The 14,352-nt window shown below is 43.7% G+C and overlaps 1 protein-coding gene across 2 annotated transcripts in view; it reads left to right on the top strand.

Annotated features, from left to right (window-relative positions):
• LAP3 (leucine aminopeptidase 3) overlaps positions 1–14,352 on the top strand; it is a 30,823-nt gene that overhangs the window by 4,253 nt on the left and 12,218 nt on the right. Inside the window, exons 3-8 of one of the 2 annotated variants that reach the window (XM_003845981.6) lie at positions 330–384; positions 857–962; positions 2,052–2,211; positions 3,541–3,705; positions 7,382–7,540; positions 13,976–14,100. In XM_003845981.6, the coding sequence (XP_003846029.2) occupies positions 330–384; positions 857–962; positions 2,052–2,211; positions 3,541–3,705; positions 7,382–7,540; positions 13,976–14,100 (770 nt within the window). The remainder of the gene's footprint in view (positions 1–329; positions 385–856; positions 963–2,051; positions 2,212–3,540; positions 3,706–7,381; positions 7,541–13,975; positions 14,101–14,352) is intronic. The other variant, XM_055111238.2, reaches the window with a different exon arrangement.

Here is a 14,352-nt window from a genome sequence, read left to right on the forward strand (position 1 = left end):
AAATCTGGGCTGGGCACGGTAGATCAGCAGTGTAATCTGTATTACACCTGTAATCCTAGCACCTCGGGAGGCTGAGGTGGGAGGATTGCTTGAGCCTAGGAGTTTGAGACCAGCCTAGGCAACAGAGTGAGACCCTGTCTCTATTAAAAAAAAAAAAAAAAGAAAGAAATCTGGCTTGAGAGCATTCTGTATTTGGATAAAAACATAAGTGAAAAAGACCATGGAAGCAGTTAGCAGAATAGTGTGATAATGCTGAGTATGTAAGTGTGCCTTCCCAAGTGAACCGAGCAAAATACTTGTTTTAAAACGACTATTTCCTCTTGTTTTAGATCTGGACCACCTCTGAAGGCAGGCAAGACTCGAACCTTTTATGGTCTGCATCAGGTATGAGAAGAACGTGATCATTTGGTAAACCCTCAATGAGCACCAACTGTACACCAAGTATTGGGGCTGTCTAGTCATACTAAACATTATGTGTTGGATTGTATGATTTTATTCCAGTATTAAGCAGAACATTTAAGATTAAGAGGGGATTTGCTGTCAAAAACTACTGCCTATCTTATATTCCTCAATCTGAAGGCTTTCTTTATCCGGTTGTGGCTCTGGCTTACACAGAATTATTTGCAAGAGCATCCTCACTTACTCTGCCTCTCAAACATATAAGTTATACAATTTTGCCAGGACACAAAGGTTTAAGAAAAAAAAGCCACAACCAAATTTCACCGTGCGTTTAGCCCTGTTGCTGCAGTTAAAGTAATTGTGTGGGAGCTCAGCAAGTCTCCACATGTAGAATTCCTTGCTGGAAATGAACGCTTGAAAGAAATAAAGTGGTTGATTTGGTGTATCTGTGGGACAGGACTTCCCCAGCGTGGTGCTAGTTGGCCTCGGCAAAAAGGCAGCTGGAATCGACGAACAGGAAAACTGGCATGAAGGCAAAGAAAACATCAGAGCTGCTGTTGCAGGTTATTTCACTTTTTAAGTTTAAAGAATCCTGAGGATCCACTCTTTTTGATGACCTCTCTTTCCCCTTTTTGTCCTTTTACCAGTTGCCACCCCTTACCACGTTCACACAGAAATAATTCATCTTAACAAAAATTCAGTTCCTCTTGCTGAATATGATTGGCCTTATGATAAATACAGAAGGTTAGCTAATGGAATTTTATTTTTAATATATCTATATCTCGTTTGGGTGTTTTACTACCATTTGTTCGCTCTTGTCATATTAGAGCTGTGTTTTCCCAGAACCTGTAGTGTATAGATTTTTTGTAATGCCACCCTGATGCCTCCCGACTTTTAAATAACACAGAGTCATCAGATTTTACAAATAAAGAGACTAAGGAAGCAAAGCGTGGCGTGCTTGTTTATCACTAGCCAAAGGTGTGTGCCTGTCCTAGTATGTCCCAGGCAGAGGCCATTGAGTCACTTAGCATTAAGCAGCAGGACGGGCCTAATACCGTCAAGAGCCATGATTAAAGATGCTTTGTAAAACATTTCTGAAACAGTGACAATTGGCTTGATTACTATTTAGGCCTGTGTATATTATAAATGCTCATTAACTTTACTTCAAATATCATTGAAGTGGTTATTTAATAACTTTTGAGAGTTTTTGCTGACCTGATCTTAATAAAATGCTGTGTTAATAATGGACTTTGCTCAGTTCTTTGGATATAATTTCAGCGTCATCATTTCCCTGTCATTTTTAATCAGTGAAGCTCTTGGCAATTGGGAAGCTTCATCAGGAAATCATAGTGTTTCAGAAATAATCCTAGGAATAATTGCCACTTCCTGAGAGCCTGTACGGCTCTGGGAGGAGCTATTCATTCTCTCCATCAGCCTGTCCTCACCACCACCTGGGAGTGAGGTAGTTGCTGTAAAATGCACTCACGTCTTCATTTTACAGAAGAGGAAATGAGGCTCAGAACATTCGGGTATCAGGGCTGGGATTTGAACCCCAGGGCTGTTTTCTCAGCACATCACATCATGCCTCTGCTGTCTGCTCTTTGAGTTGTCTTGGACTGACTCCAGTTTTCTGATTCCTCTGTCTTTTCAAGCGGGGTGCAGGCAGATTCAAGACCTGGAGCTCTCGTCTGTGGAGGTGGATCCCTGTGGAGACGCTCAGGCTGCTGCGGAGGGAGCGGTGCTCGGTCTCTATGAATACGATGACCTAAAGCAAAAAAAGAAGATGGCCGTGTCGGCGAAGCTCTATGGAAGGTGATGGAAGCAAATTAGGAGGAGGGTGGTGCTCCCTGGCGTTCTGACAGCCTGGCTTTTGGGATATGAGCTGCCTGCTTTTCAGCGCCACCCACAGCTGCATGGCTTGGCTGTGACCTCCCCATTGCCTCAGCCATTTTAATAATGTGGTCAAAATTAAGCCCAAGCTCTGCTCCTGGCTCTCGGCATATGTCTGATTCCCCCATGACTCCCTGACCCCTCCCTGCTCTGATTACAAGGAAGCCATAACCAGGTAGCTCTTACCTGAGAGGGAGGAATGACATGACAGACATATCCCACAGGTTTCAACCCAGATAATGTTCATTCATTTACCTGACACCTGCTGGCCTTGTGCTAAACACAAGCTCCACACAGATGAAGAGATCCTCTGGATGCTTGGTCCTTGCCCTTGTGGGCTAGTGGGGTCCCTGCCATCAGGAATAAATAAGATGAGACCTTCAGCAGATGGTGCCAAGCACAGTGGGGGCCCTGGCACTGGCCAAGGGTTGGCAGCTGTGGGGAGTGGGGGAGAGTGCGGGCTCTGCAGCCAGTCAGCATGGGCTTAAGTCCTGGCTCCACCACTTACTCGTTGGGGGACCTTGCTGGTTACGTGGCTGAAATCTCTGTGCTTCATTTTCTGCATTTGTTTACTAGAGTTGTAATACCGATTTCATGGGGTTTGTATCATCATCCAAAAGAGCACATCAAGTAGGGGGCAGGTGGCAGGCCTTCTAGGCCATCTACTGTTACTCACCCACCTCTGTGCTGCCACAGGAAGAGCCAGGGTTGTGAAACACGTGCCTGTATCCTTTCTCTTCTAAAGCTGGTCCTGCTTACGGATGGGTTGGAATTTGGAGCCCCGACTTAGGTAAAAGAAAGCAACAAGGTCTTCAGTTGCCACGTTAGAGCCATTGCCATACGCTTGCTTTGCAGTTAGCATTTGGGGCTGCAGCATTCCTGATACAGTGAAGGAGAACAAAACGGGCTTTTCTGTGGAAGCCTCTTCTCTTCATTTATGTGGTAGATTTAGAGCTTCAAAGACCCCACAGCACAGGCCCTTTTTCATGTAGATGAGGATTCTGAAGGGAAGTGCCTGACCGGATACCCTCTGGTTCTGCTTTGCGTGGCCATGTTTTCTAGCTTTCTACACCATACCATCTGCTGCCCTGGGTCAGATCACAAAAAATGAATCCAGGTCCTGTGTGCCAATTGTTTTTGATTTGTAGTCTTCCTCTTTTGTTTTCTGTAAGGTAAGAGTGTCTCTTAGTTGGCAGGCAGTCAGCATTCTTGAGAGGTTGTTTGACAGTCACTTTATCTTTCTTCTGCCAGTGGGGATCAGGAGGCCTGGCAGAAAGGAGTCCTGTTTGCTTCTGGGCAGAACTTGGCACGCCAATTGATGGAGACGCCAGCCAATGAGATGACGCCAACCAGATTTGCCGAAATTATTGAGAAGAATCTCAAAAGTGCTAGTAGTAAAACCGAGGTCCATATCAGGTAATTCAGGATTGTGTCACAGACTCGAGATGTTACAGCCAGAAGGAGCCCTTGAGATCCTAAAATCCAGCTCCCTCACTTTTTAGAGGAATAACTTGAGACCAGAGATTTGAGATGACCCACTTGGGTCCACATGGGGAGCTGGAATAGAGCTGAGTTTGAGGTTCTTTCTATCTTTCCTTGCCTTTGAGAGAGCGAGTGCCATGATATACTATGTGTGTGTATATTTCATAACTGTGTTATTCAGACACAATTAACATCCCATACAATTCACCAATGCAAAGTGTGCAATTCAGTGATTTTTTTTTTTTTTTTTTTTTTTGAGACAAGGTTTTGCTCTGTTGCCCAGGCTGGAGGGCAGAGGCATGAACATGGGCTCAAATTCCTGGGCTCAGGCCTCCCACCCTGGCCTCCTGAATAGCTGGGATTACAGGTGTGTGCCACCATGCCCAGCTCATTTCTTAATTTTTTGTAGAGATGGGTCTCCCGCTGTGTTGCCCAGGCTGGTCTTATACTCCTGGGCTGAAGCAATCTCACCTTTTCCTCCTAAAGTGCTGAGATTACAGCCATGACCCCCCACATGCGGCCTGATATTTAGAATATTCACAGAGTTGTGCTACCATGACCACAATCAATTTTAGAACATTTTCATAACCCCCAAAGGAAACCCTATACCCATTAGCAGTTACTCCCTGTTTCCCATTCCCTAAAGCCATCAGGGGATGGACACTTTGGTTGTTTTTACCTTTTATTTCTTTTTGGTATATGCCTAGGAGTTGAATTGCTGAATCAAATGGTAGCTCTGTTTAATTTTTTGAGGAACTTAACATGGCTTATTTTGGTGAATTATTCCTATCATCACTTTTGGACACAAATGAAGAACACAGCATGCCTAACTAGACATGGGATGAGAATTTGTGCCGCATAGATTCCCTTAGCCTAGACTGCAGCATTGGTGCTCCCAGGTGTCCCTGAATGCTGTGTCAGTGGGAGGCTGTTGGAGCTGAAAGCCTGCTCGTCCAGTTCCGTCGCTCTCTTGGGATCTCCAGCCTTTTAAGCAAACCAACTCTGAGCATTTGGGAATTTATAATTAAAACAAATCAACAGGTATTTGTTTGACCTAAAGAATTCTTTATTGTCAAAGTTGTTTCCCAAGGGTACTTCCATTTAAAAGAATTCTTTAGTACTTAATTGTGATTAGAGTTGGTGTTTTTCACGAAAGCATCTATGGTTTAGACAGAGTGAAGAAAAATTAATAGTCTATAGAAAGCACAGTACTTAGAGCTTGATAAAATTTCTGGAATGGTTAGTATATGTTTAATCTATAGCAATGTTTAGGTTCTATAAAAGTATCTTTTTGGTCACCAAATAGTGGTTATGACAGCCCCTCTGGTGTGCCTGGAATTTATCATACAAAGATGCATGAAGTGGTCCTTGTCCTTGCAGAAAGTGAGGATGTTGTAAGAAAGAATAGGGAGGTAAATGGCATTTGCAGAGGGTGCTGCAGGATCAGAGGGATGAGGGGGACTGCCAAAGAAAATGAAGCTGCTGGTGCAATTGTGCACGCCTGTATTTGCAGCTACTCAAGAGGCAGGCAGGAGGGTCTGTCAAGTCCAGAAGTTCAAGGCCAGCCTAGGGAACATAGCAAGACCCATCTCTAAAATAAAAATTTTAATAAGAATATGGAGTCTAGGCCAGGCATGGTGGCTCATGACTGTAATCCCAGCACTTTGGGAGGCTGAGGCAGGTGGATCACTTGAGGTCAGGAATTCAAGACCAGCCTGGCCAACATGGCGAAACACCATCTCTACTAAAAGTACAAAACTTAGCTGGGAGTGGTGGTGCGTGCCTGTGATCCCAGCTACTCGGGAAGCTGAGGCACAAGAATTGCTTGAATCTGGGAGATGGAGGTTGCAGTGAGCTGAGATCGCACCGCTGCACTCCAGCCTGGGCGACAGAGAGACACTGTGTCTCAAAAAAAGACTGGAGCCTAAGGAGAGTCCTGCAGGTTGCTTAGAAGTTACAGTACAAGAGAGTGGGGCAGGACAGTTCAGGTGAGGAAGCTGCAAAACTTGTAGCCGAGCAAAGGGAAAAGAGTTCAGCAGAGCCCAGGCAGGACGCATGGGTGGGGTATGACTCGGTAAACTGAGACATAGCCGCGCTAAGCACTCTCCATTGTAGGTCGGTGTATATCAGAGAAACACAGGCAGTTCTTCCACAAGGGCAGGACTTTAATCAGACATCAAGTACTGAGTTAATGATTTAAAATGCCCACATTGCACAGCCTTGTTGTTGTTGTTTTTTTTTTTTTTGAAGTGATTTTTAAAACTGTTTCATCTTCCGATTTAAAATTTTTTTCCCTTTGAAGTGTGCTGGTCATCCCACCATGATGCAGTCCTAGTTTAATCATTTTAACAAGTGGATGGCAAATGCCGGAGGAGCATTCCTTGGCTGTGGTTGTTGCTGGTCTGCAGGAGGATAGAATTTCTTTCTTGGCCTAGTTACCGTGGCCAGAAATCAATACAAAGCCCTTTTGTGCTCCTAGCCTAGAAAGAAGAGCAATATGGCATCAGTTTTCTAGTTTGAACTAAGGACTGTTTCCATCCCATGTTTATTAAGTAAGAACTAACTAGTTTTCTCACTTAAATCAAAGATGCTTCAAGCAACAGTTGAAACTGTGAGAAACAGTGTGTGACAACATTAAAAAGATAGAATTCAACAGTTCTTAAAAAGCAAATAAATAGGATATTTTTTTTCCAGTCATTGGGATATAGCTTTGGTTTGCTGTTTGTTGGTTCATTTTTTTTTTTTTTCATTTTTAGAAATAAAGCAATGGACCCCTTACCTATCTTTAAGCACTCTTTGTGGTCTCTGAGCCTATTGCTAATTTTATTTTTTTAAGAGACAGGGTGTTGCTATGTTGCCCAGGTTGGGTGCTGTGGTGAGATCGTGGCTCACTGCAGCCTTGACCTCTAGGGCTCAAGCGAGCCTCCTGTCTTAGCCTCTGCAGTAGCTAGGACAATAGGCAGGCACCAACATGCCTGGCTAATTTTTTCTTTTTTTTTTTTTTCTGTAGAGACCAAGTCTCAACTTGTTGCCTAGGCTGGTCTCAAATTTCTATCCTCAAGTGATCCTCCTTCATTGGCCTCTAATTTCATCTTTATTATATCTTACCTTATTTGTTTTAGAGACAGTTTCACTTTTTTGCCCAGGCTGGTTTCAAACTCCTGAGCTGAAGCAATTCTCTCACCTCAACCTTCCAAAGTGCTGGGATTACAGGCATGAGCCACCGCACCCGGCCTTCTAACTTCATCTTTAAATTAAAATTGTAGAAATATCTGAGTAGATTGGAGAGAGGAAATTAATTATATAGACTGTAGACTATTAGTTGACATTGTATTAGGGTACCACACATGACTTCTCTTAGTAATTCAATAATCTTTTGATGAAAGAGTTACAGACCTCATTTTATAGATGAGGAAATAGGCTTAGAATCAAGTGACTTGCCCAAGAATATACAGAAAGCAAATGATGGGACCTGATAATTGAAACCTTAATGTGCGTATACTTTAAGAGTTTGTATATTATACTTTTTCACACACTGTGGTGAGCTTTTTCTGTTATTTTGAAATAAAGGTAACAGTATATTTACTTTTTCCCTCTTTCTACCCTGTAGACCCAAGTCTTGGATTGAGGAACAGGCAATGGGATCATTCCTCAGTGTGGCCAAAGGATCTGACGAGCCCCCAGTCTTCTTGGAAATTCACTACAAAGGCAGCCCCAATGCAAACGAACCACCCCTGGTGTTTGTTGGGAAAGGAATTACCTTTGACAGGTATTTTTTTATGGTGTCCGTGCTTTGTATTTTGGTGAATTATTTGTATGCAGTTAAATTACTTGGTTATAGGGTTTTTTGGTTTGATTTTTTTTTTTTTTTTTTGAGGCAGTCTCACCCTGTCACCCAGGCTAGAGTGCAGTGGCGTGATCTCGGCTCACTGCAGCCTCTGCTTCCCAGGCTCAAGCAATCCTTGTGCCTCAGCCTCCCAAGTAGCTGGGATTACAGGCATGCACCACCACACCCAGCTAATTTTTGCATTTTTAGTGGAGATGGGGTTTTGCCGTGTTGGCCAGGCTGGTTTTGAACTCTTGGCCTCAAGTGATCCGCCCACCTCAGCCTCCCAAAATGCTGGGATTATAGACATGAGCCACTGTGCCTGGCCAGTTTATAGTTTGATACAAAAGCATGGTGTTTGGTTGAAGGTATACATTACTTTAAATTTATTATGCTACCACCTCTAAAATGCTTAGAATATGTCAGAGACTATCAGGTATTTTGCATGTGTTAGCCCTAACCATACCCCCGTGGGCTAGGTATTGTAGACATTCTCCAGGTAAAGAAACCATGACTCAGAGTTTAAATAATTTGTTCAAAGTCCTATAACTAGTAAGTGGAGTCCGAAGTCAAACTCAGGTGTGTCGTGTCCTTTTTTTAAAAAAAATACAGAGATGAGTTTTCACTGTGTTGCCCAAACTGGTCTTAAACTGCTGTCTCAAGCAATCCTCCCACCTCAGCCTCCCAAAGTGCTGGGGTTATAGGTATGAGCCATTGTGCTCTGCCTAAAGTGTCTTCAGATTTTTCTGCCATGCACTTTGCTTGTCCTCTGTGGCTGTTAAAGATTCTCCACGAGGTTAGTGGTGATGCCCCTGTTTGTATTATGCTGTCTTCCCTTTGCTTGCTTCAGATGATTACTTCTTTTAGCTGACCAGTCTAGCTCCCATTAATCTTATTCAACCATAAGTATTTCTTAGAGTTGGAAACTGTATCAGGTTATTTCAACCAAGGAGAGGCTGAACTGAGAAAGACAGTGGAGTTTGGTATTTCCTGTGGGAAGCATTTGCCACCAAACACAAGTTTCAGGGATGCCAGCGAGTATGAGGCGTAAAAAGGGCTACCTAGCAAAAAAACTAGGTTAGAGAAACCCATGAGGGATTTCATTTTTGTTTTATTTGCTTAACTACAGGACTTCTCAGGGTACAGAATATAGCATTTTCTGTATTTCCTTTTGAAGGAACCCTGATTCCTGGGACTCATGTTACCTGGAAACTACTTTGGAAAATGCTGCTAGAGAACCATACGATGTTGATGTCCCCTTGTACATTTTTGTGCCCTTTCTGGAATGCTTCTAGACGTAGGAAGCCCCTGTCATTGGCATAGCTTGCTGCCAGTGTGGTCTCCTTGTGTTAGCAGGTCAAAGTGCCTCCTTGTGTCTCCCACCCACTAGTTCACATTTTCTCCTTTAAAGCATTGATCTCCAAATGGTTTTCCTGGTATAGCCCATCAGTAAAAGATCTTGAGTGCATCCCTTTGAAAATATGCATGCTTTTTTATAAGTTACATGCATTATACTATTGTACTAAAGTGTATATTATTTTATTTATTTATTTTTTTGAGATGGAGTCTTGCTCTGTTGCCCAGGCTGGAGTGCAGTGGCGTAATCTCGGCTCACTGCAAGCTCCGCCTCCTGGGTTCACACGATTCTCCTGCCTCAGCCTCCCGAGTAGCTGGGACTACAGGCGCCCGCCACCACGCCCGGCTAATTTTTTGTATTTTTAGTAGAGATGGGGTTTCAGCTTGTTAGCCAGGATGGTCTCAATCTCCTGACCTCGTCATCTGCCCGCCTCGGTCTCCTGAACTGCTGGGATTACAGGCGTGAGCCACTGCGCCTGGCCACTAAAGTGTGTATTATAAAAACAATACAGCAAACACAATTTAGAAAGTTAAACTTTTTTTTTTTTAGTAAAGACGAGGTCTTGCTATGTTGCCCAGGCTGGTTTTGAACTTCTGAGCTCAAGCAATATGCCTGCCTTGGCCTCCCAATGTGCTGGGATTACAGGTGTGAGCCACCACACCCAGCCTAAACTTTTGTTTTGTTTTGTTTTTTGAGACGGAATCTCGCTCTGTTGCCCAGGCTGGAGTGCATTGGCGCAGTCTTGGCTCACTGCAACCTCTGCCTCCTTGGTTCAAGTGATTCTCCTGCCTGAGCTTCCCGAGTAGCTGGGATTACAGGTGCCTGCTACCACTCCCGGCTAATTTTTTTTGTATTTTTAGTCCCGAGTAGCTGGGATTACAGGCATCTGCCACCACGCCTGGCTAATTTTTTTCTATTTTTGGTAGAGATGGGGTTTCACCATGTTGGCCAGGCTCATCTCAAACTCCTGATCTCGTGATCCACCCACCTTGGCCTCCCAAAGTGCTGGGTTACAGGTGTGAGCCACCACGCCTGGCTCTAGACTAAATGTCTTGCCAATTGTGACACAAATATTTTTATGCTGAGCGTGAAGTTTATTGTTAATTTAAGTCCACATTTGTAATTTTTGCTGAGAATAAAAACAAAGAGGCCTAAACCCAAAGCCTTCTTTGGGTTTAGAGAAGGTTTCCTTGCAGGAGTGTCAGTTTTAGCTGAAGATGTGAAGAATCAGGAGGAATTAGCTCAGGAGAGACTAGGGACAGGCATTCTAGTGCAGGGAAACATGGTGAAGGCTGTAAGGTGGGAAGGAGCAGGGTAAATTCCTGGTATGGCAAGAGTACCGGTGTGCCTGCACACAAGAGCGTGATGGAGAGAAGGGGCAAGATACGGCTAGAGAGGTACACAGAAGCTTGGTCCCTGCGGGCCTGCTTAGATTTTTGCACTCTGCTCTGAGAACAGTTGGCCGTAACTGAAGGGTTTCCACCAAACAGAATGACGTGAGATTTATACATACAGTGAAATTCACCCTCTAAGTGGCCAGCTCAATGAGTTTTAACAAATGTGTGCACCCGGGTGGGTGCAGTGGCATACACCTGTAATCTCAGCTACTTGGGAAGCTGAGGTAGGAGGATTACATGAGCCCAGGAGTTCAAGAGCAGCCTGTGCAACATAGTAAAACACCATCTTTAAATAAATAAATAGACAGATTAGATAGGTAGATAGATTGATTTTAAAAACCAAAGAACAAATGTATACACCTATGCACCGTTCACCACTGTCAGGAAAATACAACATTTTTATCATCCCCCAGAAGTTCCCTTCTGCCTTTTTGTAGTCATTCCCCACCTGCCCCTGCTCCAGACAGCCGATCATGTTCCTGTTACTGCAGATTAGTTTTGCCTATTCTGGAAAGTCATACAAATGCAGTCTTTGATGTCTGGCTTCTTTCTTTCAGCATAGTATCTGGGGTTTATCTATGTTGTTGGTCATGTCAGCCATTCTTCTTTTCTATTGCTTCTTTTCTATTTCTATTCTTTTTCCATTGTATGGAAATGCCAAATTTTGTTTACCCATTCATCTATTGGTGGAAATTTGTGTTGTTTCCAGTTTTAGGCTATTAGGAATAAAGTTAAGAGCATCTGTAAGCCTTTGTGTGGACGTGTTTTCCTTACTCTTCCGTAAATACCTAGGAAAACAGCCTCTGTGTTGTATAATAACTGCGTGTTTAACTTTTAAGAAACTACCAAACTTTTCCAAAGCGGGTACATTTTCACTTCTACCATCAATGTACAAAGATTCTAATTGTTCTACACCTTCCTCAGTATTTGATATTGTCAGTCTTTATAATTCTAGCTGTACCAGTGAGTATACAGTGATCTCTCTTTGTGGTTTAATTTGCATTTCTCTAGTGACTAATAAAGTTGGTCATTTTTTATTTTTTGAGACGGAGTCTCGCTCTGTCACCCAGGCTGGAGTGCACCTCGGCTCACTGCACCTCCGCCTTCTGGGTTCAAGTGATTCTGCTGCCTCAGCCTCCCGAGTAGCCGGGACTATAGGCACACACCACCATGCCTGGCTAATTTTTGTATCTTTAGTAGAGACGGGTTTTCACCATGTTGGCCAGGCTGGTCTCAAACTCCTGATCTCAAGTGATCTGCCTGCCCCAGCCTCCCAGAGTGCTGGGATACAGGCACGAGCCATCACACCCAACCAAAGCTGGGCATTTTTTAATGTGCTTATTGGACATTGGTATATCTTCTGTAGTAAGTATTCGAATCTTTTGCCCCTTTTTATAGGAGTGTTGGCTTTACAGAATTGTAAGGTTTTTTAAAAATATATTTCGTTTTAAGTGAGTTTTAGATTTTGAGGCTATGCTTCACTTTGAATCTTTGTGTATGGTGTGAAAAGACCTGGTTTGTTTTTGTCTTTTTTTTTCCTATGTGGCTATTCATTTACTTCTGCACTGTTTGTTGAAAAGACTGTCCTTTCCCCACTAGACTACCTTGGCACCTCGGGTGGAAATCAGTTGTCCATATAATTGTAGGTCTGCCTCTGGGCTCTGTATCCTTTCACCAGTGCCTGAAGACCAAATATCTTGATTACTGCGGCTTTGAGTAGGCTTGAAATCTAGTCACATGAGTCCTCCAGCTTTGCTCTTCTTTTTCAGAATGACTTTGGCTACATCCTTTGCATTTTCATATACATTTTAGAATCTGCTTGGGTTTTTTGGTTTTTTTTTTGAGACAGTGTCTCACTCTGTCGCCCAGGCTGGAGTGCAGTGGTGCAATCTTGGCCCACTGTAGCCTCGACCTCCCTGGGCTCAGGTGATCCTCTCACCTCAATCTCCCGAGTAGCTGGGACTACAGATGCGAACCACTATGCCCAGCTAATTTTTGTATTTTTTATAGAGATGGGGTTTTGCCATGTTGCCCAAGCTGGTCTCGAACTCCTGGGCTCAAGTGATTTGCCTGCCTCAGCCTCCCTAAGTGCTGGGATTACAGGTGTGAGCCACCACACTCGGTGAATCTGCTTGTTTTTTCACACAACAAAACCTACTGAGATTTTGATTGAGATAGATTTTGTGTGTGTGTAAAAATGTGCTGTTTTTATGGTTAATGAAATGACAGTGGTGAAACTGATACAGAAAGACCCGTTAAGGAGACCTGACAAACATCCAAATGACAGAGGGTAGTAGCATCAATGAGGGCGGCTGAGTAGAAAATAAGTGGGTGGATTTGAGAGAGATTGAAAAAGTGAGCCAAAGCTGATTGCTGATCTTTAACTGGTGGCTACCTTAGAACCATAGTCATAGGAATTAGAGAGCAGAACTTCCAGAAGAGGCCTGCAGATAAATGTGGCAGGTGGACAGAAGAAAAACTTCAAATGCAACAGCGTGTTCCCTTTGTCCATGGGGTTTTCCCATGTTATTTTTCTTCTTTGAGCCAGGGGATCATCTTTAATTCTTGGTGAACATGCCAACCATCTAAGTAACAAGGGCTTCTGAGGTAAGTGAGAATTAGACTTAATTTTGAAGGAAAGCAGACTTCAGAGCAGCAGGCAGACCTCTCTCCAGTGAGCCACCAGGGCACATGAGCAGCAGATCTCAATTAGAACTCAGAGTCGAAGCCCCTGGCTCTGTGCTTGGCCTGTGAAGCATGTTGCTTCTGGACTCCTACGGACTGGAAGCAGAAAAACCACTAGCTAGTTAGAAGCCTCTTGGGGTCAGGTAGTTTGGTTTCTTGCTAATTGCAGCCTTATTCAGTTCTCATGTTGAAGTACTGTCTCTCAGCTGTTGGGCCTGTGCCTCATTTAGGTTGTATTTTGCCATCAGCAGGATATAGCACACCTTGTGCAGTGTTGGAAGGAAATGTTAGCCCTCTGTCCTTCTGTCGGTTTCAGAGAAATGCCTCCAGTCATCTCTGTGAGCTCATCAGCTTTTCTTAATGGCTCATGACCTTCACGTTCCATAAGTTGATCAATTCATAAAATTTGCTGAATAGACTATGTGGGTGTCAGGAATTAATGAGACAATACAGAGATGGAATTTGCACAGTCTTGATTTTATGATATAGTAATGTTTCCAGTGGCACTGTTTAAATTTCATTCAAGTAGAAATAAAATGAGCTAAAGGCTGGGCGCGATGGCTAACGCCTGTAATCCCAGCACTTTGGGAGGCCGAGGCTGGCGGATCACGAGGTCAGGAGATCGAGACCATCCTGGCTAACATGGTGAAACCCCATCTCTACTAAAATCACAAAAAAATTAGCCAGGCATGGTGGTAGCTGGGACTACAGGCGCCCACCACCACACCCGGCTAATTTTTTTGTATTTTTAGTAGAGACAGGTTGCACCATGTTAGCCAGGATGGTCTCAATCTCCTGACCTCGTGATCCGCCCAGCTCGGCCTCCCAAAGTGCTGGGATTACAGGCGTGAGCCACCGTGCCTGTCTGTACTTTTTAAATAAAGTGATTTTGGCCATCTTCTTTGCTCTTAATATTGCACGTTGTCCATTTCCCCATAGTGGTGGTATCTCCATCAAGGCTTCTGCAAATATGGACCTCATGAGGGCTGACATGGGAGGAGCTGCAACTATATGCTCAGCTATCGTGTCTGCTGCAAAGCTTAATTTGCCCATTAATATTATAGGTAAGTGGGGTAACGGAGTACATCTCATAAAGCTTCTGGATTCTAGCCAGGTGGGAGAAGAGAGACAACAGATATGATTTCCCCTAATCTGAAAAGATAAGAAATGATTTTTAAATAGTCATCAAGCAGTAGCTATTTAGCCCAGATAAGTGTTTTACTGTCTGAGCTGATTGAGCTAAATGTATCTTGCAACCAGTGGGCTGTAACTGGAATTGATTTGTTTCACTTCTGCAAAAAGTGGCTAGCATTCAG

Source organism: Pan paniscus, chromosome 3 (assembly GCF_029289425.2).
Source record: "Pan paniscus chromosome 3, NHGRI_mPanPan1-v2.0_pri, whole genome shotgun sequence".
In the NCBI taxonomy this organism is placed as follows: Eukaryota; Metazoa; Chordata; class Mammalia; order Primates; family Hominidae; genus Pan; species Pan paniscus.